At 36.8% G+C, this 24,034-nt stretch overlaps 4 protein-coding genes across 4 annotated transcripts; 1 reads left to right on the forward strand and 3 right to left on the reverse strand.

The window, feature by feature from the left end:
• Positions 1-1,423: 1,423 nt before the first annotated feature.
• Positions 1,424-3,230, reverse strand: LOC117620902 (RING-H2 finger protein ATL46-like). Its single transcript, XM_034351149.1, has 2 exons — positions 3,080-3,230; positions 1,424-2,116 (listed from the first exon to the last, which is right to left on the reverse strand). Exons 1-2 carry the CDS (start codon positions 3,100-3,102, stop codon positions 1,519-1,521), a joined length of 621 nt encoding a protein of 206 aa, XP_034207040.1. The 5' UTR covers positions 3,103-3,230; the 3' UTR covers positions 1,424-1,518.
• A 2,611-nt stretch (positions 3,231-5,841) lies between these two features.
• Positions 5,842-6,400, reverse strand: LOC117615438. The gene has a single exon (XM_034344517.1). The coding sequence runs from the start codon at positions 6,240-6,242 to the stop codon at positions 5,952-5,954; it is 291 nt and encodes a 96-aa protein (XP_034200408.1). The 5' UTR covers positions 6,243-6,400; the 3' UTR covers positions 5,842-5,951.
• A 6,033-nt stretch (positions 6,401-12,433) lies between these two features.
• LOC117614511 (threonine--tRNA ligase, mitochondrial 1-like) lies at positions 12,434-19,548 on the forward strand. Its single transcript, XM_034343348.1, has 20 exons — positions 12,434-12,806; positions 12,931-13,168; positions 13,249-13,308; positions 13,855-13,944; positions 14,154-14,228; positions 14,351-14,479; positions 14,581-14,670; positions 15,351-15,439; positions 15,528-15,624; positions 15,703-15,789; positions 16,261-16,345; positions 16,584-16,678; positions 16,758-16,790; positions 16,883-16,969; positions 17,084-17,176; positions 17,476-17,568; positions 17,666-17,890; positions 18,170-18,241; positions 18,599-18,670; positions 19,005-19,548. Exons 1-20 carry the CDS (start codon positions 12,538-12,540, stop codon positions 19,098-19,100), a joined length of 2,175 nt encoding a protein of 724 aa, XP_034199239.1. The 5' UTR covers positions 12,434-12,537; the 3' UTR covers positions 19,101-19,548.
• A 598-nt stretch (positions 19,549-20,146) lies between these two features.
• On the reverse strand, positions 20,147-22,791 carry LOC117620604. Its single transcript, XM_034350727.1, has 7 exons — positions 22,200-22,791; positions 21,989-22,039; positions 21,703-21,894; positions 21,414-21,519; positions 21,200-21,241; positions 21,052-21,108; positions 20,147-20,959 (listed from the first exon to the last, which is right to left on the reverse strand). Exons 1-7 carry the CDS (start codon positions 22,334-22,336, stop codon positions 20,369-20,371), a joined length of 1,176 nt encoding a protein of 391 aa, XP_034206618.1. The 5' UTR covers positions 22,337-22,791; the 3' UTR covers positions 20,147-20,368.
• Positions 22,792-24,034: the final 1,243 nt, after the last annotated feature.

Raw genomic sequence — 24,034 nt, forward strand, 5'->3', positions numbered from 1 at the left:
AGTGATTTTATTTCTAGTTTGCAACATCAGAAAGTATGCAAATGATGATGTGCCCTACAAAATAATCATCCCTAACCTCACCTTCACATCCTTGTGGTCCCTCTCACACAATCAAGTGCTCTAATATTGTGCATTCGATTATATTTAATTACAACCTCTCTCTCTCTTAACCCTAAACCCAACTCATCTGATTCCTAGGTACGTCTCCAAATGATAATGTATTTCCCATTAAAAAACAAGTAAATTGTTAAATGGTACAACACTTCCCTTGAATAATATGATCTTCCCAGGATAACAATCAAAACGCTAGTACCGGGGAGATGCTATTAAGGATAGTCATCCGTATGTAAGAGCATCTACCATGGGCTCCTTAAACCACCTCCTTAGACAAATTTTAGGGAGGAATTGTAAAAATACAATTCCAATCATACTCCCTATCCACTTCCTAAAATAGGGAGATCTCTAGGAGCTCCTAAATCTGAGGAGAGAAAAATGACTCCTAGTGGCTCCCTATAATTTAATACTGCTTTATTTAATGAGTATTTCAAATCTTTATTTAATGCTAACTATTTTTTATTTTATTTTTTAATAGAGATGGACCAATCAAAAAAGAGTTATAGCATTTATGATTCCCTAAACTAGAGAGCATGATTGAAGTTTAAATTTTAGAGAGCTCCTAAAATAACTTTTATATATTTTTAGCTAAAATTTAACTAAAAAATAGATAGCATGATTGTGGATGCTCTTCAACCATTGATAAAGTGTGAGATTATACCGTTGCATTTCTCATATGATTCCATGGACTAGCACACTTCTCTATTATGAGTTTATGTGCCCACAATCCACTTGCCTTTTGTCAACGTTTCAATTGTAGCACGCACCTCATCGCAATCACAAGAGTCCCTCAAAACCCCTTCCACGATCCCACCACAAATTGTCCATACCAAAAAAGGGATTCCAAACCGGATCAAAAGAAGAGAAGGGAAGGGAATTTTAACAAAAAGCAAAATTCTAGAGACACCAAAGCAGCCAAAAAGCAGCATTTTGATACGACTCTCCTGCAACTATGCATGCAAAAAAGTTTAGGTTTTCTTTTTCTCTTTTATGTATGTGAAGTCATCACATGGTTTGATGGGATCCCATGTTTGTTTCAACTGCATTGGAAAGTGGGGGAGATTAACAGTTCATTTATCAACCTAACATGTGTACTCTTCAGGCAGCGCATCTAATCTTTAGGAACCCTGGGAAATGCTGAACTTGAAGAAGCATTGTCACTCCAAGCATAAGGCTAAAGTAAAAGCATTTATAAAAGTTGCATGGAATTTTATTTCTTTATTTTTCTGAAAAGAAAAAGTGCATTGCCGCTTGCGATAAAAGTTTTGTAGAACAGGAGCTGCACGGCAGTAAAGAAAATAAAAGTCCAGAAGAAAGCAAAAGCCAAAAATTCTTTTCTTGCTTTGAAAAAATTAAATAGATTCATTGATATATTGCAGAAAGTACATATCACAGTGAATAACTTCATGTAACCTGAGATCTATCACTCCATGGCAAACCCACAGTAACAGAGGAAGCGCCCATATGGGTTTCTGAAGAATTTGGAAATTTACCCTTCTTAGGCCATAGCCAAATTTTGGAAACAGAAAAGCTTTCACCTTTACTTCCACTGTTAATTTTTTTCCCCTCTGCATCACCATCACAGTGGGAATTCCCATTTTGTCCAGCTCTCCCTTTCACAAGCCTCACACTATCACCACTTCCAGCAGCAGCAGCTGCTCTTTTGGGCCTTAAAGCCACTTGCAACTCTAAATCAGCAACCACATATTGGTATGATCCCATTGAGTAACATCTCCTTGCATCCAAACTACTACTGCTAGTCTCTTCCTCTGCTCTCTCCACTGCTGCTCCTCCACCTCCATCTCCCTCATCATTTGTGCTTCTGAATTTACCAAGTCTCACAGAAAATACCTTTTTCTCACCACCATTTTCATTATCTGCAGACTTTTGGCCAGTAAGAACTCCGCTTCCTTCATTGCCCAAAGAACCATCTTCTTCCCTTAGATCATCAAAATCAAAGACTGGGTTTTCAATGGCAATCCCTGGCGTGTACAGGGTCCCTCTACAAAGCGGGCAAGTTGAATTAGACAGTAACCATGTGTCAATGCAATCAATGTGAAAAGCATGACTACATATGGGGAGCAATCTCAACTGGTCCTTTTCAGAAAACTCACACAGACAAACTGGACAATCAAATGGTTCTCTCGCCTTTATCTCTTTATAAAGGAATACAGGAAGAGCGTCTATAAAAGCTTGATCTAAGCCAGAATCATGAAGATGGAAGAGTTGCTGCAATTGTCTCTGATAAACTTCAGACCCAGAGAGTTCTGGGTATCTGTTAGATTCGGATGCTGACGAAGATCTATGCTTTGTGAGAAATCTAACAAGCAAGTGAAGGATACCAGATACAAAAAATATAACAGCTAGAATAATTATGATAAAAAGAACTGATGGGCTTATTTTACTACCAGAGGATGATGATGGGTTTGAGTGTCTTTGGTAGTCACTATTGTACGGTAATGGCAGTGAAGGAGAAGAAGAAGAAGAAGATGAAAGAGAAGAGGAAAGCAAACGAGAGCCAGGATAGCTGGTCAGAAAATCATTTCTTTGCCTGGTTTGAGCTTGATTCAAAGACATTTTAGGATAGTGGCACACTAAATTCACCATCAAATTTTAGGACTTTCTTAGAAACCAAACACGCTTTCACCTTTTTGTAAGCTCAAGAAAACAGCTTCCTTGCTTGCATTCAGATCAAACCCAACTCATACTTTGAAGTGAAGAAGCAACAGGCACATTATTTCTTCTCTCTCAACAAACCCAATTGAGATTTAGTCAACAATGTGCAAAAAAGAACAAAACTTTGACCCAGACTTGCAACTTAAACCATGGCTCTAGAAGGCTATTATTGGTACCAGAAACACCACCTCGGTGTTTTCACTTTTGACATGAAACCAAGGTACTGGTGGTATGCAAGAACATAAACAAAGAACTCACTTTAGAGTTGTCCAGTTTGCAGTGTACCTACCTCAACTCTGGAAAATCTGCCATTAATGGAGCCCATTTGTCATGTGCTTGATGAGTCTTGTGTTGGTCTTGGACAGTGTTGCAGTGAATTTTTTTTTTTTAAAAAAAAAAAAAAACCCTAAACAATATTTGGGCGGTACTCATGTGAGGGGTTTCAATTTCTTTATATTGGAACTGGCTGCATAAATTTTAGTAAAAGTGGGCTGGCAGCTTCAACAGAGCAAGTCGAAGGGTAAAAAGGTCAATAACAGCGACAGCGGCCTTATACGTGTGCGCAGAGCCAGTTTGGTAGATTGGGCGTGGACATTCTTAGATTTTGCCAATTTTCTCATACACGTCTTGGGATTTCTTACCAATTTATGGTGCAAATTTGGGAACTTGGACTTTTGGTACTTCCTTTGTGGGTCCAAAAATAGATGGTTCATTGGACTTTTTATTTTTTTTTATAATTAGGGGGGAGGGGGTTTCAGTCCATTGGACTTTTGGTTGTCTTTTTTCAATTGGGTCCAAAAAATACTTGCAATGGGGTTCAAAGCCCATTTACTGACTCCCTTCAAAGATTATTATTATTATTATTATTTTTAAATACAAGTTAAAACTGTTGATTTGCAAGTCAAGTCAAGTTACGATCGCTGATTGCAAGTCAAGATCTTTTGCTAAAAAATTTACAAATCAAATCAGTGCTTATTGTAGAAGAAGATATCAAAATAAGTCAATAATAAAATCAGGGCCTATTGACAATAATTGTCCTCCCATCTCCAAAACATAAGGGATATGAACAACAACCAGCCAGCTGTTGCAGGCTCTTCAATTTGTCCTGTTAAGATTTTCTTTATATAAATAGGAGTGGTGGTAGACTGGGAGTCAAAGGTTCCCTTGATAGTCCAATAGGGTCCATCGTCTTCAACTAACACTAAATTGTTTCTGCATGCCATCACATATTAATTAATTTCACCTTCATATGCAGCAGGGAATCTTCCCTTTTTACTATGTTCTGTGCTAAACCCTAAAGAAAAAAAAAATTATATAACAAATTCCATGCATATTACATCAAATTTGCATGTTTAGGAGCCGTGGATAACCATTTCAATTTTAGTTTTTAGTTTTCAATTTTTGTGCTAGAGTAGAGAGAAAAAAGAGGGAGAATGGAAGTGAGAATGAGAATGGCGATAGAACTGAGAGGAAAGATGAGAGGAGATGATGAGAGGGAAGAGTAACAAACGTGAAACAAAAATTAAAAACTGAAATCTATTTAAAATTATTTTCAACTTTGTTACTTCTCCCCTCTCATCCTCTCTCTCAATCTCATCCTCACTCCCATTCTCACTCTCATTTTCCTCTTTACTCTAGCACAAAAAATGAAAACTAAAAACTAAAATTAGAATGATTATCAAATGGGCCCTTGAATCTCATATCTTGGACAATTATCATTAATGTTTCTTTTCTTGATTCTTTTTTTTTTTTTTTAACAATAGCAATAAACTACTCTAGATCTAAATTCTAAAGTATGGAGGGAGGTTCGAACTCGGAAGCAAGGCCTTGACCAATTGACTTAAGCCACATATGCTTCCCGAATTAATCATGCAGAAAAGCCCCTTGAGTTGAGATGGTATTTGATTTCTAAGTGGAAGATGAAGTTGCCTGCTATACATATCTGAAAACGAAAGAATGAAGTCTCTCAGTACGTAATATATATGGCTGGAAATGAAGCTGGTAGGTAGGCCATGGGATGCACGTTGTTTGGTCTGACATAAGTATGTTTTTGGCCGAACATATGTTAACTGCTACATACCACGATATGGTGGCTTAATTTGAGAGATTCTCTCCTCCTTTCAGTTTACGTGACAAACGAAGGACTATAGTTGTCCTTCCCTTTGTGTCCATCTGCAGGTGGTCTCTCAGATCTGAATTAATTTTCCTCCACTTTTTGTTTGGAGTTTATAAGGTCCGAAAAAATTATCTCAATTCACGTATATTAGAATAATTTAAAATATAGCTTTGTGAAAAGAAAAGAAAATAAAAAACAGTTGAGATAGATGAATCTAGGTTTTGGAAAATTAATTGGTGAAGGGATTGTGGCGGATATTACAACCAACAATGAGATGCTAACTTCCCAACTGCTTTCTTGCATGAGAATGAGATCCACCATAAATATAAACTATAAATGTATGTTGGGTTCGTTTGCTTTCTAAGTGACTTGTTGACTGGGGAACAAAAATTAGCCTCAAAATCTTTCAATCTTTTCATTTTGTTTTGTTCTGATTTGGGCCCTCCATATATTATATTTTCCAGGTTACCCCAAATCAGTAAAATGGAAACTCGTAAACCATAATTTTGGGATTAATTGAGCACCAAAGTAGTGGATGAACAGAAACTTCATTTATAAAGAAGATTATATATGGATTGGAGAATTGTATATCCAAGCAGTCAAAACTCTCAAAAAGCCCGAATTCCAATATAAAAAACGGCAGAACTTACTTATAATACATGTAATAATTTTGTGCAATATGATGCCTCCCATGCGTATGATTTCGAATTAATCTTCCTGAATTTGTTGTTAGCTTATAGCTAGCCAAAGAGAATGCAAGAGTAATATATTTATGAGCATTCTAGCTCTCCTTCATGGATGAGGTTCCTAAATTCAGTTATTGAGTTGAGATAAGTAGTATTGCGTACCTCTGCAGAAATGAGAGAGAGAGAGAGAGAGAGAGTCATATATGTATATCATGATGAATATTATAGAGAGAGATGCCCGGGAAAAACTAAGAGAAAGAAACATACAATATGTTATCATCATTATATAACATAATTAAGTAGGTAAGATCGAAATGCAGGCATCACAAGTAGTAGACTGTAGACTCCTCATCTCATGGCTAAGAGAGCCTGTAAATCTTGGAAAGCGCTTGCAGAACGTTGACTTGCAACCTCAACTGAAGTATATAGTCGGCGGTTTGAAGAAAAAGCCGGTCTGCCTTCAACCCTCTCCCTCCTGGAATCAACATTTGCAGCTTCTTCACCTTCACTTGCACCGTTGACTTGCGGCCGCCACGACCACCCACCTGCCTCTGCCTCCTCGTCATCTTCATCTTCATCTTCATCTTCATCTTCATCCCAGAAGAAGAATGCCCTTTCAACCCATTATAATTACTCATAAAATTATTCATTATGGGTAGTCTAAGCTGAGTTATATCTAGCTAGTCGAAAATAAATGAGAAGGAGATTTGTGGTGTTTGTGAATAATATTGTTGTAAATATTTGGTTATAAAAATGAGAGATGGTGGAGGATGAGAAGAGGAGGGCTATCTATATATATAACGCTCTCTATGCTATAAATGCTGCTTCTAGGCTCTAGCACCAGCTTATTGAGTGTTTAGGGGTTCAGTTCAATTCAATACCACGGGGCCATGTGAGCCGAGCCATTCATGTTTTGTATGTTCGTATAATTCGGCTTTTTTGGCAATTACGGGCCGGGTCACGCAACCCGCCTTTGAATTTTCTCTCACCAGCACAATTCTTTTGTTGTCGTTTTGCCTATGGGAAATGGCCTCTGGGCCCCACTTTTGCTTCACCTTTCAAAGACCCACGCACCTGTCTGACAGCTCGCTCCCTCCTCCTTCATATCATTCTCCTCTCTCACACGCTTACAACCGTGTCTCTCTCTCCTAATCCCCGAATCCCGACAGACTTGTTCGGATCTGATCATCCACGTCTCCTTTCTTTTTTGGGCGAACCCATATCCGACGGCTGATAATCTACCACAGTGTTTCGATATCACCCGGGCCCCACTGCAGGAATTTAAAGGTGTTGTCCAACTAGGTTCCAGGAGAGATCTTAGCTGCACCTGCACTCGCACTCACACTCACACTCACGGTGTTAATATGTGATGCGATCAAATCTTAGTGGAAGGGGCCCACTTCATACAACTTGGGAGGGAGGTAGGTTTAATTTAAGCGTTGGATTTAATTTGGTAATAAATTTGCTTTAAGGTAAGATAAATTAGTACAATAATGAAATTTTATATGAAAATAAAATGTTGGCTGGCAAAAGACGGTTTGAATTGAAATGTAACCAATTGGAATGGATAATTTCCCCCATAATTTTATATCATGTAACGTGGTTGGGCCCAATAGGGCATGTTTCCTCCTCTTTGTCTTGGCGATGGATCTTCTTGTTTTCCAAATAGATTATGGTAGATAAGGAAACATAGGTTATGTGGGAAACCATATTTTTCTTCTTTAGGTAATGATGATTGAAATCAGATATCAATGGCAGCAAGCAAGATATTATGGGCACGGTCGTTTGCCAACTTGTACAATGTTCCTAATAATGGGAGTAGAATAATTTTATTGCAATTGCATTAATAATTTTTCGGAAATAATTTGATATGAAAATTCCGGAGATTATTATTATACGAATTTATTGTTTAACGATTTAATAACATAGCATGTTAAATATCTAGTGACGATTATTCTTGTTATGTATATCACTATAGTTTTTATAATTCTGCACCTGCATGACACGTACATATATAATATTAATATGCGTTTCTTGTTGTTATCAATAAATTTAGGTGAGCCCCTAAGGATTGCATAAAACCAAATTTGGATGAAAAGATGAAGTGACACACAAGCTGCTTTAGCTTTAGCTTATGTATATATGAGCTAGCGGTCCCCTTACATATACATATGCCGACTCAGAAAATTCCAGGGCCATGTGAGGGTATGATGAGGACATAAATGACATCTCCACGTACCTTCACATACATTAATGCAAAATTAAGGCATATGGTGTTTTGTGATCATATATTATATGCACTTACGTTAAGATTTTTGATCAGATATATGTTACGTGTGGTGTGGCTCGTCGGTTGAGTTAATGCACACAAGTTGGGTTGAAGAAAATGATGGGATCGATGGACGAAAATCATATGCATTGTCGCAGATAGAATAGAACCCAATAATTTAACATATGCATGCTTGCTTGCTGGCAATCGGGTTTTATATACAGAATCAAATGTTCGAAAAATAGAATTTTTTTTTTTGTTTTTCTTGACTTTTAATCTAAATCAATCGATCGATCGATAGATATAGTTTATAGACATGGATTGGTTTTGAAGGAGAGGTTGAAACATAGCAAGAGTGACAATGACGGGGTTATTTACAGAGGTTGAGAGGCCATGGCAACCTCAAGTTTATGGTTAGCTCAGCCCTGAAAGATGACATATGCACATGTTGTGGTAGTTGCCGAAACGCCTAAGATGAAGCATATGCGTGCATGCATGCATGGACTGAAAAGTTGTGCAGGAATAAAAGTTATTATGATTTATAGCTACATATAATTAACGTTATATATCACGACCAAAAGCTTTGACTTGCTCTTTGGAGGTCAACTTGGTGGCCGCTCACGCACCACCATACATATGCATGTGGTCATATATCTATCACTCATTGCATTTTGATACATACAGATGGATGTTTTTGAGTCACAAAATATTGTAGAAATGGGGATTTCATGTCATCCTATTGATTTTGCAGAATTAATATTTGTCGCATATATATGTGTGTGTGCTGCTAAGATTGGGGTCACTAATTAATCAAGCGAGCGACAATTAAACGAGTATGAATATGAGGGTGTCTTGATTGACATTGTTTGATAGCTGAAGATCGCTGTGTGGCCGGATGTATAGTTTAATGAACTGTAGACACACCATGTTCCATTGAAACAAGGTTATAACTTATAAGAGAGAGAGAGAGAGAGAGAGAGAGAGAGAGAGAGAGAGATGATCGAAGACACGTGATGGTGGTAAACTCAGGAAAAACAAAAAACATAAAGCCACATGCAGAGGAGCAATGAGGGTAGGGGACCTCAGACTCAGATAATTATATTACAGACCATATGAGTGTGGTAGGGTACTTGTAATATTGTAGAAGCTATAGAAGTGTATGGAGACCTAGCTAGCTAGTGGCTTAGAGTGGTTGGTTGAGGGAGAAATACTTCCCTATCTTCGTTTTATTGACTCGACTTTCTATTTTTATATCTCTCTCCTCCTCTAATAGGTGACACGAGGAGAGAAATAAAGAGAAAAGAAGGTAATAAAACGTTGATAGAGAAGTTTCTCTCTAGTTGAAGAGGGGCTCGAAAAGAGGTTGTTTGTCTAGCTAGAGCTAGCTAGCTAGCAAGCTATGTGGCTAATGACTTAGAGGGTGATGAGCTGGTTTGATGGGGTAGCCAATGACATTGCCAAAACTGAAAAGTGTGTGATGAAGGCTGATTGTATATGTAGGGTGAAATATATATAAAGTGGGTGGTGTGGTGCCGTTTCAATTTGGTTTCTTCTTAGCTGGACTGGCGTTGTGGTGGGAACGGAACGCACATGCTTGCACATGTACCTCCTCCATTTTCACGTTCTTATTTATATAGTCCGTTTCTTCTTGTTGTTATAATGAAGCCCTCCTCCTCTCTCCTCTGAGACTCAGACCCACTTACGCCATGACAACAACTTTGGCTGTTGGTTGGTTGGTTTGTGATTTGGTGGTGAAGTTCAGTGCAGGGCATGCATGCAGGGACGGATCCAAAAATATGAATTCGTAGGGTCATAGTGTAAAAGTTTAATTTTTTTTTTTAAAAAAGATTAAAGCTTGATGGGGAGAGGGTTAAAGGTTCGTGGGTGGGTGGAAATTGGGGATTTAGGTTTAGGAAATGGGGGTTTTGGAGTTTTGAAAAGGGTCTGTTCTGTTTGGTCGAAGAGAAGGGTCTGTTTCAACTACAATCTGTTCAAATTTTTTTTTTTTCAAAGACCAGAACCAAAACGACGTCGTTTTGGCCAGGTCTTTTTAAAAAAAATTTCGTTGCTGCTGGTCCAAAACGACGCCGTTTTGGCCAGTCGGGTTTTAAAAAAAAAAAATAGAAGATGACCCAAAACGACACCGTTTTGGTCAGCTTCTTTTAAAAAAAAAACTGAACCCCTGTTCAGCTTCTTTTTCCTCAGATTTGCAGCTCCTCCTTTAGCCATTCATGGGGTCACACACAGGTTCAAAGGGACCTTCTACCTTACATTCATGGAGTCCATAGAATCGTTTGACCCCATTGACCCTACTGTGGGTTCGTCCCTACATGCATGAGCATATGATATGATCGTTTATTATTATTATTAACCCCATCTTTTGGGTTTTAGTCTGTTAATTGCATTGCACTGGTCAATTTTTCCCGTTTTGTTCATGTTGGGCCTCTTCATTACCTTTCTCACGTCGCATATGTAGCGAGATTTTACCTTACCATACAAAAAAAAAAAAGAAAAAAAAAGAAGACAATATTTAGGTGCACCGCCTCTATTCACCTCAATTATGATTAATGGATCATCCATATAATGCTATGTATCAAATCAATTGACGATTTATTATGAGGATCTAAATTGTTATCAAGACTGTTAATTTGTTCGATACATGGGATTACTAAATGATGTGTAATTTGATTGATAAATTTTTTTTTGGTATGATGCATAAATAAATGGTTTTAACGGTATGTTTGGGAAATGCTTCTGGGTCATAAAAGTGTTTTATGGAGAAACATTTCCATTTTTTTTAATGAAAATTTCAACTTCTTTATAATAAAAGCGCTTATCAACAAAAATGCTTTTAAAAAAAAAAATCCCAAATGATCCTTTATGTATATCGATGATTTGTTAATCCCAAATCAGGTGTAGAAGAAGGTGGGCCTAATTGCTGAGAATATTGTTTAGGCTGTATTGTGACAAAGAACGAACCGCCAAAAAATAGAGAGAAAGAGGCCCAATTCGATGCTTAATTAGCATGGAGGATTTGAGTCAACGGCCCAGTTTAGTCCTCTCACTGGACCGCCAAATGTATCCCGTTGGTGCTCTTTGAACACCCAATTCTCAGGTTTGCATGCACGGCCAATTCTTTAGTTGAATATAGGACTTTGCTTGGCTATTACGTACAATAAACAATGTAGAAGCCATTTTCTGATTTTCCTTGTTGACCAAGAAAGCTAAACTCATTGAAAGTGTTATTATTATTATTATTATTATTATTATTATTCACATAATCTAATATGAAAATAACTAAAATAAATAAATTTATCATGACTTAATGTCATAAATCAATTTTTAATAACTAAAATTTATCATCAATTAGCATGTCATAACCATCACAAATCAAATTCATATATATATATTTTTAATGTTTTCATTTGATACTTACTAGACCGCCAAATCTATCCGTTGTTGCTCTTTGAACACCCAATTCTCAAGTTTGCATACACACCTAATTCTCTACTTGAATATAGGACTTTGCTTGGCCATTACGTACAATAAACAATGAAGTAGATATTTTTTGATTTTCCTTGTTGACCAAGAAAGCTAAACTCATTGAAAGTATTATTATTATTATTATTTTTATGTGTTTGTCTTGTCTCTTTAGTAATTAGGAATCAGAGTCGGTCTTGAAATTTTGAAGGCCTTGTGCAAAATTTAAACTGAAGCATTCACATAATCTAATATGAAAATAGTAAAAAAATAAAATTACCATAACTGAATGTCATAAATCAATTTTTAATAACTAATTCATAATCAATTAGCATGTAATAAAAATCACAAATCAAATTCATAATTTTTTTATAAATATTTTCATTTGATAAAGTTAAAGATTAATATGTTCGGTAAAAAAAAAAAAAGAGTTCAAGTAAAAGAAGAGGACATGGATATGTGCTAGAAACCAACTTTACTAAAATATGCTTTTGTGTCAATGTGTTGCACGCTGGAGTATATATAATTTTTATGATATTAATATATATATTATAAAGTAAAAAAATTTCAGAGGCCCTCAAAAATTAGGGGCCTTATGCGGTGGCACCACTTGCACCATGCAAGGACTGCTCTTGTTAGAAACCACCTCTCATATTGTTCTGATGAAAAAGAAATCTGATATTTTTCATTCAACCACAAAAATAAAAGAAACCTATGAATTTTGATATCACTGTGCAGCTTTGATAATGACAAAAAAAAAAAAGATTTAAAAAAAAGAGGTTTTTTAATTATTAAAAAAATGAAATTTTGATAATGAAATTTGTTTTACTTTTATTAATTATTAAAACATGAAATTTTTTTGTTGGCATTCTAGTTTATTAATTAAACACACAATTTATTTATGTTATCTTAAAATTGTACTACCACACACATTTCACTATTTCTATTTTCTAAAACTGTTTTATAATTAAAGTACTAGACATATTCTCAAATGTTTTAAATGCAAATTTGTTTTCTAATTTTTATTTTCTGAAACGTTACTAGACGGTCCTTAGTTTTGACTTTGGGTGTCCAGAGAGGAGAGACACCTGAACTCCTCAAAATCAAATCATTCCTCATTTGCTTGATATCCACGCTGGCCCTGAGAATATAAGAACGAAGGGCCAATCTGTGAGAGGAGGCCCAAACAATTCCATATGCAATTGAGTTCTAAAACCTGGACAGCTGCTTTCTCATTTCTTCTCTGCCGTAACCGCTACAGCAGCTCTTCTTCTTCACTCTCAGCTCCTCTTCTTCTTCGTCCTATTCCTTCTCTTCTTCTGCATAGAAGCAACCACGCCATGGTGCCCCACCCTAAAGATGACGCTTATCTCGCCACCGTAATTCCGAAGCGCATTAAGCTCTTCGAGGCCATCCAGGCCCAACAGCGCGCTCACCTCCAGTCCCTCCCCTCCGATCCCATCAAGTAAGCCCTAAACCCTAAACCCTAAACCCTGACTCATAGTCTCTGTCTTTCTCTTTGTTTCTGTTTTCTGCGCAAGTATATGTATATATGTCTTGCATTTTGATTCATTTTTGGTTTTTTTAAGGATAACATTGCCGGGCGGGCAGGAGAAGGAAGGAAAGAGGTGGATAACTTCGCCGTTTGACATTGCTAGGGAGATTTCGAAGAGTTTGGCTTCAAATGCTTTGATTTCTGAAGTCAATGGGGTTTTGTGGGACATGAACAGGCCTTTGGAGGGCGATTGTACGCTTAAGATCTTCAAATTTGAAGACGAAGTAGGACGTGATACTTTCTGGCATTCTAGTGCTCACATTCTCGGACAGGTACAGAGAGTTATTCAAATTGTGGTTTGGTGGATGATATTGGAGATTGACAATGTTTTTGAATTTTGATTACGGTGCAGGCTCTTGAGGTTGAGTATGGATGCAAGCTCTGCATCGGTCCGTGCACTACTAGAGGAGAGGTTCGATTTATCTATATTTATCGTTGGCTATATTAACATGCTTGTTTACCTTGAGTTTTGGAGTAATTTGACTAGTTTATTATCATTATGTATTTTCGTTTAATTGTACTACACTACAGCTCTTGCTTCATTGTTTGTTATTATATCATTTTTGTTCAATTGGTTTTCTTTCTGGATTATGCTAATTCTGTTTCTTCTAAGACTGTAAATTTGTGGATGAAAAGTAATCGAGTCTTGGAGATTATTGCTTTCTGTTACTGTTCTTTGTTAGTTTCTAGTACCCACATTTCAGTAAAAGTTCTTCTTTTTCGATTTTATTATGCAATGCACCTTTCATGTTTCTGTACGTTTTTTTTTCTCTTTGGTTGACCAATATGTTGGGTGGAATTCTATGTGCTTATGTGGTTGTTTTCATGTGTAATTTTATTACTTGGATATTGCAATCTTGTGATCTTAGTCTTGGTGATACATTTGTATAGATTTCATTCCATGCTATCAGTTTCTGGATTACTCATTTGGTGGGTCCCTTATGAAATTCAACAACAGGGTTTCTATTATGATGCATTTTATGGTGATTTGGGCTTGAATGATGAACATTTCAAGGAAATTGTATCAGCGGCAGAGAAGGGCGTTAAGGTATTGTATTTTCTCTTTGTAGAAAAGTTAATTTATATTTCTTGTAGGGAGGAATTTCTTGCTCATTGACTGACTGTAAATTGATAAGGTGTTTCAACATTTTTCTCTTTCCTGTTGAGATTCCTTGACTGATTGCAGATTCATAAGATGTTTCAATATATTGCTCTTTCTTGTTGTAGTTCCTTGACTGGTTGTATCTTTATCCCCAGGACAAACAGCCTTTTGAGCGTATTGAAGTATCAAGGGAACAGGCACTTGAGATTTTTTCTGATAATCAATTCAAGGTAAGTGAAGCTGCTGATTTTGTGTCTTACAGATAAATATGATTGTTATCTACTTTTCTTATATGCCTTCCATACTCAAAATCAATTTGAGATATGTTTTTGTTTTCACCAACTGTAATCAGGTTGAAATCATCAATGATCTTCCGGCAGACAAAACTATCACTGTGTATAGATGTGGCCCATTGGTTGACTTGTGTCGTGGGCCCCATATACCAAATACATCCTTTGTCAAAGCCTTTGCATGTTTGAAGGTATGTGTTTGCACGAAATTTTAGTGATGCAGGTTGTATTTGCATCTTGTTTGCATGTGTTGTGTTGCGTGTATATTTAACCTATGAATATGTAATTTCAGGCGTCTTCAGCGTACTGGAGGGGAAATAAAGATCGTGAAAGTTTACAGAGAGTTTATGGAATATCATATCCGGATAAGAAAAGTTTGCAGGTGTGATATTTTATTTTGACCTTTTATATGGTTTTGGTTTTTCTTATCTGCTTTCTTACCTGTATCAGCCGCTTCGGTTAAATTTCTGTCTTGTTAAAATTGGAAGTTCCTTGTATGCATAGTTGCACCAGTTCCTCAAATTGTATACAGAAAAAGAAGTATGGATAATTAATCTCAATCCTAACTCAGAATATAATTTCAGCATAGGATTGGATATAGCTTAGAGAATGCAGTTCAATGAAAGGAAAAAGGTTTTAGATGTGTGAAGGCAAAAGGATGTCGCCTTCTAGTTAACCAAACATCCCTGCATAGTAGTATCTGAAATATTTTGTTGCTATCTTTTAAACTTGAGTCTGGTGGCTCTAGTCCCTCATATGGAAATTCAATTAACAAAGTCAAAATAGGTGGCAGGTTTGATGATATTTATTGAAATTGAGAAGTTGTTAGGTTGTGAATTGTGATATGTTTTTTTTTTATACAAGCAATATTCTACTTTAATATAATCTAAACTTCGGGGAGGGGGATTTGAACTTGGGTGCAGAGTGGGGAGCACATCCGCTCTAGCCAACTTGACTAAGCCCATGGTTGAGGTTGTGAGTGGTGATTGAAAAGGAGTGAAAGCTGCTGGACATTGGTCTTGAATTATTTCATTTTCTTACCAACATCTACTTTTTCTGCAGCTATATATCCAGAGGCTTGAAGAAGCAAAAAAATATGACCATAGACTGTTGGGTACAAAGCAGGAGCTCTTTTTCTGTCACCCACTTAGGTATGTTTTGAGCTAATATTTCTTCATTGTATAAGTGATCAAGATTCCCCATGATTTTCATTTGAATATCTCTTCTTGTCAAGTTCAGCCCAGGAAGTTGGTTCTTCCTCCCTAATGGTGCTCGTATATATAAGAAACTAATGGCATTTATACAAAATCAATACATAGAAAGAGGCTATCACGAGGTTGGCAGTTAATCTTCAGTTTTTATATCATCCTATTAATCTTAAATCATTTGCACCTAAATTACTTTTCCTTGGTAGGTTATATCACCAAATGTGTACAATATGCAACTTTGGGAAACATCTGGTCATGCCACAAATTACAAAGAGAATATGTTTGTTTTCGAGGTGAGTTTTGACATTATGCCGTTGTGATTATTTATATTGAAACACCTTTATGCTTAAACTTAAAAAGTAAATGAACTGTCAAAGCCAAATTAATAGCAGAAATAAAAATAAGATCAATACACAGATTTGAAAATGTACATTTTATTTATTTATTATTTGTATTTTTCTGTGTATGCATGGATACCAAATATTGGCTACATACATATTAATGTCTTAACAGGTAATCTGGTGCCACCAAAACTTGTCAGATTATTTTCTTGGGAACTTTGTATAGCTGGTCATGAAGGGGTCTCTTGCTTTGCTAATAAACAATATAGAAATAATAGTACGGAACTCAATGTAGATGATTGAGATTTTCATTGAGTTGTTATTCATGTAAATGAACGTGACTATCTTTAACCATGAGACTACTACAGGGTTGTTCAACAAGACGATGCTTAACTTACTGGCTATTGCATTTTTGCCCTGCAGATTGAGAAACAGGAATTTGGTTTAAAGCCAATGAATTGCCCCGGGCATTGTTTAATGTTTCAACATAGGGTTCGTTCTTATAGAGGTATGTTTTTTAATAAAAATTTCTTGACCTTTTTTCACTTGAATTGCTTAATAGGAAATTCACTGTATAAAGTGGTATTAACACACTTTCCTTGGCCTGACATTTTTGCACTGTACTGTCTAACATTTTCGGACCAATACTTTGTCTGACATATTATTTATTTTATTATAAGCACTTGTGTTTACTTTGTCTGAACTTCTTTCATTTGTGTTTTTTCTTTCGAATCTTGATCACAAAGAACTTCCACTTAGACTGGCTGATTTTGGTGTTTTGCATCGGAATGAGGCCAGTGGTGCACTGACTGGATTAACACGTGTACGGAGATTCCAGCAGGTATACTTTCAATGCCTTTATTTTAGCTTAAACCTAGCTGTTAATTTTCTGACAAGTTTTCGTCCAAACTATGCTACAGGATGATGCTCATATCTTTTGCAGGGAGTCCCAAGTGAGTTGAACTTAATTAAATTGCGGATATTTTTGTTTTTGTTTTTTCTTGGCTTTGTTTTGTTTGTAAGACATATAGTGCTTCTATGTCAGGTAAAAGATGAAGTCAAGGGTGTCTTAGAATTCATCCAGTATACCTATGATATATTTGGCTTCACTTTTGATCTGAAGTTATCAACAGTAAGCTTCTTGATCCTTATGCTTAAAGCATGAACCTTTTGACTTCGTTGCCTAAGGATGTGGAATTCAAATTTGATGTGTTGTACAACATTTGTACTGGTGTTTGTGTTGTAGAGGCCAGAAAAATACCTTGGAGACGTGGCAACATGGGAGAAAGCTGAGGCTGCTCTGACAGAAGCACTAAATGAGTCCGGCAAGCCCTGGCAGGTACAACATTTTTATCTTATGCTTAGCTCAGTCCAAACTAGGTTCAAAACTTGATGAAGCTTAGTAGCCCTGTTTTTAAAATGGTTTAGCTTATTGACCTGAATGGATAGTATTGGACCCGCTAGCCATTTTCTACACCACTCATTCACCATGGACATAAACTAGAATGGGAAATTTTTGTGATTGGTGGATTCTTGTTGTGGTCCATTATCTGTTATGTGTTTTCTTAAGCAGCACTTTAGGTGCCCCTGACTTTCTTGTTTGTGTCTGGATACTTACTCTGTTAGTTGTCTATACAGTTAAATGAAGGGGATGGTGCATTTTATGGACCAAAGATAGATATCAGTGTATCTGATGCATTGAACAGAAAATTTCAGTGTGCAACATTACAGGTATCTGATGATCACTTTGTTTCAGTTGCACCTCTTGCTATTTTGTTGTGTTTTGTTTCCGTTTAACACGATCAATTGAAAAATACTGTGGTTGCAGCTTGATTTTCAGCTCCCTACTCGCTTTGAGCTGTATTACTCAGCAGAGGGTGAAGAAGGAAAGAGGGAGACACCGGTTATGATACACAGAGCTATTTTAGGTTCTGTTGAGCGTATGTTTGCTATACTGTTGGAGCACTACAAAGGAAAATGGCCCTTCTGGCTTAGTCCACGTCAGGCAATTGTTTGCCCTGTCTCAGACAAATCCCAACCTTATGCTCTGGAGGTAGGTTGATATTTCCTTGTTTTTATTGGCTGCTCACTTTAAGGTTCTAGGAACATTTTGTTGTTCCCCTTCAGGAAGTTTGCACTGGATCAATATAAATGCATTAATTATGTACATACAACACTCGCTGGTTTGATGTTTAACGGAACTGAACTATATTGCCTAACTTTTAAATTCTTCATGTTATGAGTTGTACAAAGTGCTTGAGTGAGATGTACTAAGGGTTACAGTATTATTTAATCTTAAGTCATGGATAAAGCCATTGTTGCAATTTTGTAGGTTCGGAATCGGATCCATCAGGCTGGTTATTATGTTGATGTTGACACAAGTGATAGAACCATTCAGAAAAAGGTAAGAGTTCATAAATTTGTCCTTTGTTGATACTTTCCATTTTTAAGGTTTCATTTTATTTTATTTTCTGGTTTATTGGAGGTCCATTGAGCTTATGGGTTTCATAACGGGAGCTGGCCTCTCTATCATTATTGGGTTCTGGGCCTTTTTTTTTTTGGGGGTCAATGTCAATAAAATTTACTGTTTGATACACTTCATGAATTTTGTTTTCCAGTGACGAAGTCACAATTGTTTTCTTTAAGAATCTAGCACTGCTAGTGTCAATTTCTTTGACATGAACTGAAGTCTTTAATTGTTCAACCGAGGCTTGTGTCCCAAAGGTTGGTTTCTGTATACTTAATTGTTTTGTCCCTGCAGGTACGAGAAGCCCAGATGGCACAGTACAACTACATTTTAGTTGTTGGTGAAGAGGAAGTCAAAACTGGACAGGTTCGATTCAATTCTAATTCTCTTATTTATTTATGTTGTATTTCCCCCTAGTTGCAGTTGTCCAGCCACAGAAATTATGTGATGCCGTTCAACTTTCTTATATAATTTATGCATCAAGTGGTCCGCTTTGGTTTATTGCGAAATAGCCTTTTACATGGCACCATGACAACAAGAATTGTGATAATTTAACATAAAAGAAGAAGAAAGGATTACTTTGAAACCATCCATCAAACAACAAGAGTCACCGCGCTGTCTAAGAGCGATCCTCTCGTGTTAGTTATGATGAATTATGCTTTTCCACTGAGTAGTTAATCTTTGATCTGTATTGTTCCAGGTGAGCTTACGGGTTAGAGACAAGGGAGATGTTACCGTAATGAGCATGGAAAATCTACTTCAACATTTCAAGGCCGAAGTTGAAGCTTTCCATTAGGATTTTGCTCTTTGAAGAATGCTCAAAGCAATCTTAGACTTCTACCCAGATGGACAAAACATATTTGTGATCCCAACTGGAAATTACCTGTTAATTCCTGCCACCAGGCTTTGTACTTTGGTTTACTGTTTTTTTTGTTTGTTTTGTTTTGGGATTCAATGTATGAAGTATAGGTTAAGAACTCTGTTGTTAAATCATCAAGATAGAAGGATTTTTTCAGATTGACAAAAAATTGGCGTGTCTCTAGTGTTGTTTGCTTGAGCTTTTGTACGATGCACCGAACCTTGACATGGAAAGCTTCTGACTGTCGTACTTGAATTAGGCGCTTAGCTTTTCTGCAATTGACGTGCAATTCATTTCATTTGAAAGAAAGAAAAGCTGTGTACGTGTATGGTACTGATTTCAATTTCAATTTATGGAATGAGATTGAATTGGTGCTTTCTAGGCACTTGCTGTCTGCACCGCACGTGTTCCTACACCACGCTTCTACACAAGTGACAAACGCACTAAGCTCTTTCTAGTGTTTTTTTTTTCTTTTTCTGAAATTTAAAATTTTATTTTTACCATTAAGGGTCGCATTATACACATAACTGAATTATTATTTTCATGATGAAATCGTTGAAGTGTAGGGCCAGGCCTTTGATTTGCTTTCAAGTGGCATTGGATTCAAGTCCTCATGGTAGTTGTGTGTGTTGAGTTTCCTCTTCCTAACCTTGACAAAATAATAATAGGGTTCCTTATATGTTTTAGTACCTCTCCTCAACATAACAGGGTTCGGTTAACTTCTTTTACAACCTAAATAATTTCCAAGAAACCATGGCCTCTAGATTCTATATATCATCTCCTCAGGCTCTCTTTAGAAGATTACAATATGGAGTGTGACTTCAGGGATTTAATACTAATGAATGCATTTGTTGTTTTACCATTCTTTCCTCAAATTATATCAGCTATATTGTCCAAAATAATTTTTAAGTTTCTTTTTTCCCACAATTATCTATCTATCATAAATATACTTCCTCTTGCAGTTATCCTATTTTCAGCAAGCCTTTGACTCGTCATTTCAAACGAAGAAAACATGTGCATTCATAAAAGCAACAAGATTCTTCACATTACAGTTTAATACGAGAGAAAGAGGGAGAGAGGTTGCTAGCAATGTTAGAAACCAATCCTTGATCCTTCTACAAAATAGAATTAAGCTAATGACAAAATAAATAACACTATTAATTAATTGCTTAATCAATTATTAGTAATATTAGTTCTGATCTTAGCTAGTGGTGATGGAAATGGTGTTGTTGACGAGCATAAGCAGACATAGAAGTGCTAGTCTCACCCACGTTGTTTTGATGATCTGATGCCCTATTATTATTATTATACTCTTCATTATGATCATCACGATCATCAGTCTCCCCCTTGGCCACCAACTTCTGCTCCGTGATCGCCATGAAATCGAGCGGTCCATGGGATAACATAAACTGGGACCCTTGAAGATCATGTTCTTGCGGCTGCTGCAGCTGATCATGATTTGCAGGTGCAGAGGGCACCACTGAAGGAAGCTTTGAGAGGAGGGCTTCAAGGCTGCTCATGGAGGGTGTTATGTTTTTCAATGGAACTGCTTGGTTGTTGAGATATTGGTGGTGGTGATCATACATGAATTCATGAGTTGGAGTGCCTGCTTGGAAATGCAATGCATGATGATGATCTGGGGTGGGACCATATGCATAGCCATGATGATGATGATGATGATCAACCTTGTAGGGGAAGGGTGGAGATGATGGGTGTGGCAGAAGCACCCCTGGGATGCTTTCAATGTAGCTAAACTTCTTTCTTAGCAGAACTACATAGCTCAAATCTTCAACCACCTGCGGGATTTATAAACATTATTGATCAATGGCATATATATATGTTGAACTAGTTTCTAGAGAGAGAGAGAGAGAGAGAGAGTATCTCTCACCTTGTGAGTAGCTCCTAACTGAACAACACCTTCTCTAACTGCTATAAGGGCTATGGTCTGCAACATATTTGAATCAAATTAATAAATAAATAAAAACAAATCTATGTGAAATTTTGGACTTTTTGAAGTGGATTTTGATGCTATATACCTTTATGCCAGACTGGAACTGGGCTTCCCATGTCCTAGGGTGCTGAAGCAAAGGAAAAAAAAGAAGAAGAAAAAACCTAAGAAAACAGACAGATCGATGTTTTGCAAAGAAAAACTAGGGTATAAATATAAAGTCGTGCCTGCAATTAGTATATGTAGCATGAAATCACAAAGATAATTATATATATAAAAGCATTGATCAGGAGCAATCATACCGAGTCAGCTGAGTTGTGCCAGGCTGATAAGAAGTTGATTTCTTGATCATTTGGTTCTTTGTGTATCCACTTATGACTATGATCTGCAGCCACTTTCCCTATCAACCTGCCCAACCCCCAACACAGCATTAATATATAAATATTTCTCAACTAATTGCTTTGCTTCCTGTGTGTTCTTTCTTAGAGCTCAGTGAGTACTATATCCACACACACACACAAACAAAAAATCAAAGTCAGCAACTTGGTAATTAATTTCTTGATATCGTCGTCATTGCTATATAGCTTTTACCCTTCTCCGTAGTTGTAGATTTCATGGGACATCTTGAAGAAAAGCTCTGGTTGCAGGCCATTGTATTGTTGAAATTCACAGTTGCCATACATTGATGATGAAGGGCCTGCAGGACAATCAGAACTGGAGTTGATCTCATGAGCTGTTGAGGAGGCACCAAAGTTGCAGAAACCATCTTCCCAAACCAATATCCTGCCATGTGCGTATATACATACATATATATAATAAGCCAGAACATCAGTTGCAGAAATCCATTTTACTATGAAACTAGAACATCATTATATACCAGTTCCTTCTGTTCCCTCTTGACCTGTCATAAGCTCCATGACCTTCCCATCTGTTACAAAACCAAAATTGTTAATGAAAATTATAATATACACTAAGCTTTTTGTGAACCTGTACTTTATACTTTGAAGAAAAACAAGTAAAGAATCTTTTTTTTTTTTTTTTAATTTTTAAAATTTGGCAAAGTTGTTGTTTTCGTTTTATTTTCTTACTTGGGTGGTGGGTAGTTTCTAGGCAGGATCCTCCAGAAGACGGCATAAATCCACTGAGAGTTTTCATGAATGCACAAGCTTCTCAGGGTGTGTTGAAGCAGATGAGTCACAGCTAAGGGGTTCAGATGTTCTTCCATCTCTTGGGCGTATCTCTCAATGTTTTCTCTACCTTTTTTTTTCTATTTCTCCTCTTCCAATCTTCACCTATCCTCCTTTATATAATAAGCCTACCAACATGTTCATCTCTCATTTATACCCCTCTCTCTCTCTCTCTCTCTCTCTCTCTCTCTCTCAGTGTGGAAGACTACTGGAAGTAAAATAAAATTTTCTTCAACCTTTTTTTTTACCGAAGTGTTTCCTGAGGCCCTACCTTGTCTTTCTTGCAATCCTTCATTCAAAACTACTACTAAAATTTTATTTTATTTTCTTGGTTAAGTCCTACCTCATGATCCCAATTACGTTATTATATCAGCGAAACGACCAAACCTTGGTTTTCTCAGACTAAATGATGGCAAGTATTGACTAGCTAGCTCCCTTTCTTTCTCTCCAACCCCCAATGGTATTATTATCATTCTGACTTTCTGACGCACTTACCATTTGGTGTTCCCACTCAAATTTCAGTACCATGAAAAACTTTCTTACCCTCGACCTTCAACACTGCACCGCCATCAAGCTTAGTTATTGAAGCATGTGATAAAATTAACCAAAGATTGTTTGGTGACCAACGAAATATCATAAACAAATAAAGGGTTCTGCCAATTTCTGATTTTCCTGTGGTGTTGAGGAAGGCACGGTATTTGTGTACGTATTTTTCTGCTGGTGTACGATAGATAGATATCTTGTTCAGTCAAAAACAATGGGTGCTAGCTATCATTTAGGTTCGAGAAACCTTAGCCCACAATACGTACAGAGTTGCAGTTCGTATAGTAGTACTTGATATTGATGCCCTACTCCTGCCACTTCATAATAATGGCACTTTCCCAATTACAAAGAGGGCCAGCCAGCCATTATTAAGCATTTGCAGATAATAAGGTGGAAAAAAGCTGCTTTCTTGCTGGTTGCTGCCATAGAGTTTAAAGAGTGCTTCTCTTAGTCTTTTAGCCCTCACTGAGACAAAGCCATGTTACATATATAAAATGCTGATCGACTATATATTGCATTCATTAATTATAAGTTATAACCATGCATCGATTTCAATCTCTCTCTCTCTCTCTCTCTTCTGTTAACAACATGATGACCAAGAGGAGCTATCAGTGATTTCATTTCCTCACCCTCTCTCCCTGACACGAAGGAAAATATTGACAGAACATTATACTGTCCCTTTGACCGTCCTTTTCTTTTTTACAAGAAAGAAACCGTCGTCTCATTATAACACCGTGTAGTAAATGTATGCATCAGTGTAATTTACAGGATATATAGCCAAACATTTGTCACCTTCATTGCTAGCCTTGATAGGGACACACATTGCTATCTCCATAATTTTCCCTTTGGATTCTTGTTACCAAGGCCAACCCCATCCATGTCTCTACTCAATGAGAGAGAGGGGGGTGTTATAATTCATAAATGGGTTCTGTTATATTGTAGTTTTTGGGATCTTATAATGCATGAATTCACGATCCCTTTGGCAGAGTAAAATATTAATATTGGGAGACAAAGTCTGATGGTGGTGATGTAAGCAAAAGGAGTGTGTTTTGGGGCAACAATTGAATGAGCTTTGGATTTTATTGGTGCTGGCGATGGTTCTGGTCTACACTTTATATTGTTGTTTTGTTGATTTTTGAAAAAGCACTTCCAAAAATTGATATTGGAGAAGTTGGTATGGAAGCAAAGAATGG

This window comes from Prunus dulcis, chromosome 1 (assembly GCF_902201215.1).
Source record: "Prunus dulcis chromosome 1, ALMONDv2, whole genome shotgun sequence".
Classification (NCBI taxonomy): domain Eukaryota; kingdom Viridiplantae; phylum Streptophyta; class Magnoliopsida; order Rosales; family Rosaceae; genus Prunus; species Prunus dulcis.

Bases quoted from the DNA above. Each gene is read 5' to 3' on its own strand.
- LOC117614511 (XM_034343348.1), top strand. From the start codon at position 12,538: ATGCAATTGAGTTCTAAAACCTGGACAGCTGCTTTCTCATTTCTTCTC. The intron at 13,309-13,854 runs GTTCGATTTATC...ATTCAACAACAG, and splicing joins CGTGCACTACTAGAGGAGAG to GGTTTCTATTATGATGCATT. The intron at 15,625-15,702 runs GTTGGCAGTTAA...TTTCCTTGGTAG, and splicing joins TAGAAAGAGGCTATCACGAG to GTTATATCACCAAATGTGTA.
- LOC117620604 (XM_034350727.1), bottom strand. From the start codon at position 22,336: ATGGAAGAACATCTGAACCCCTTAGCTGTGACTCATCTGCTTCAACAC. The intron at 21,895-21,988 runs GTATATAATGAT...CGCACATGGCAG, and splicing joins AGAGGGAACAGAAGGAACTG to GATATTGGTTTGGGAAGATG. The intron at 20,960-21,051 runs GTGAGAGATACT...TAAATCCCGCAG, and splicing joins AGTTAGGAGCTACTCACAAG to GTGGTTGAAGATTTGAGCTA.
- LOC117615438 (XM_034344517.1), bottom strand. From the start codon at position 6,242: ATGAATAATTTTATGAGTAATTATAATGGGTTGAAAGGGCATTCTTCT.
- LOC117620902 (XM_034351149.1), bottom strand. From the start codon at position 3,102: ATGGCAGATTTTCCAGAGTTGAG. The intron at 2,117-3,079 runs GTAGGTACACTG...CCCGCTTTGTAG, and splicing joins GCAGATTTTCCAGAGTTGAG to AGGGACCCTGTACACGCCAG.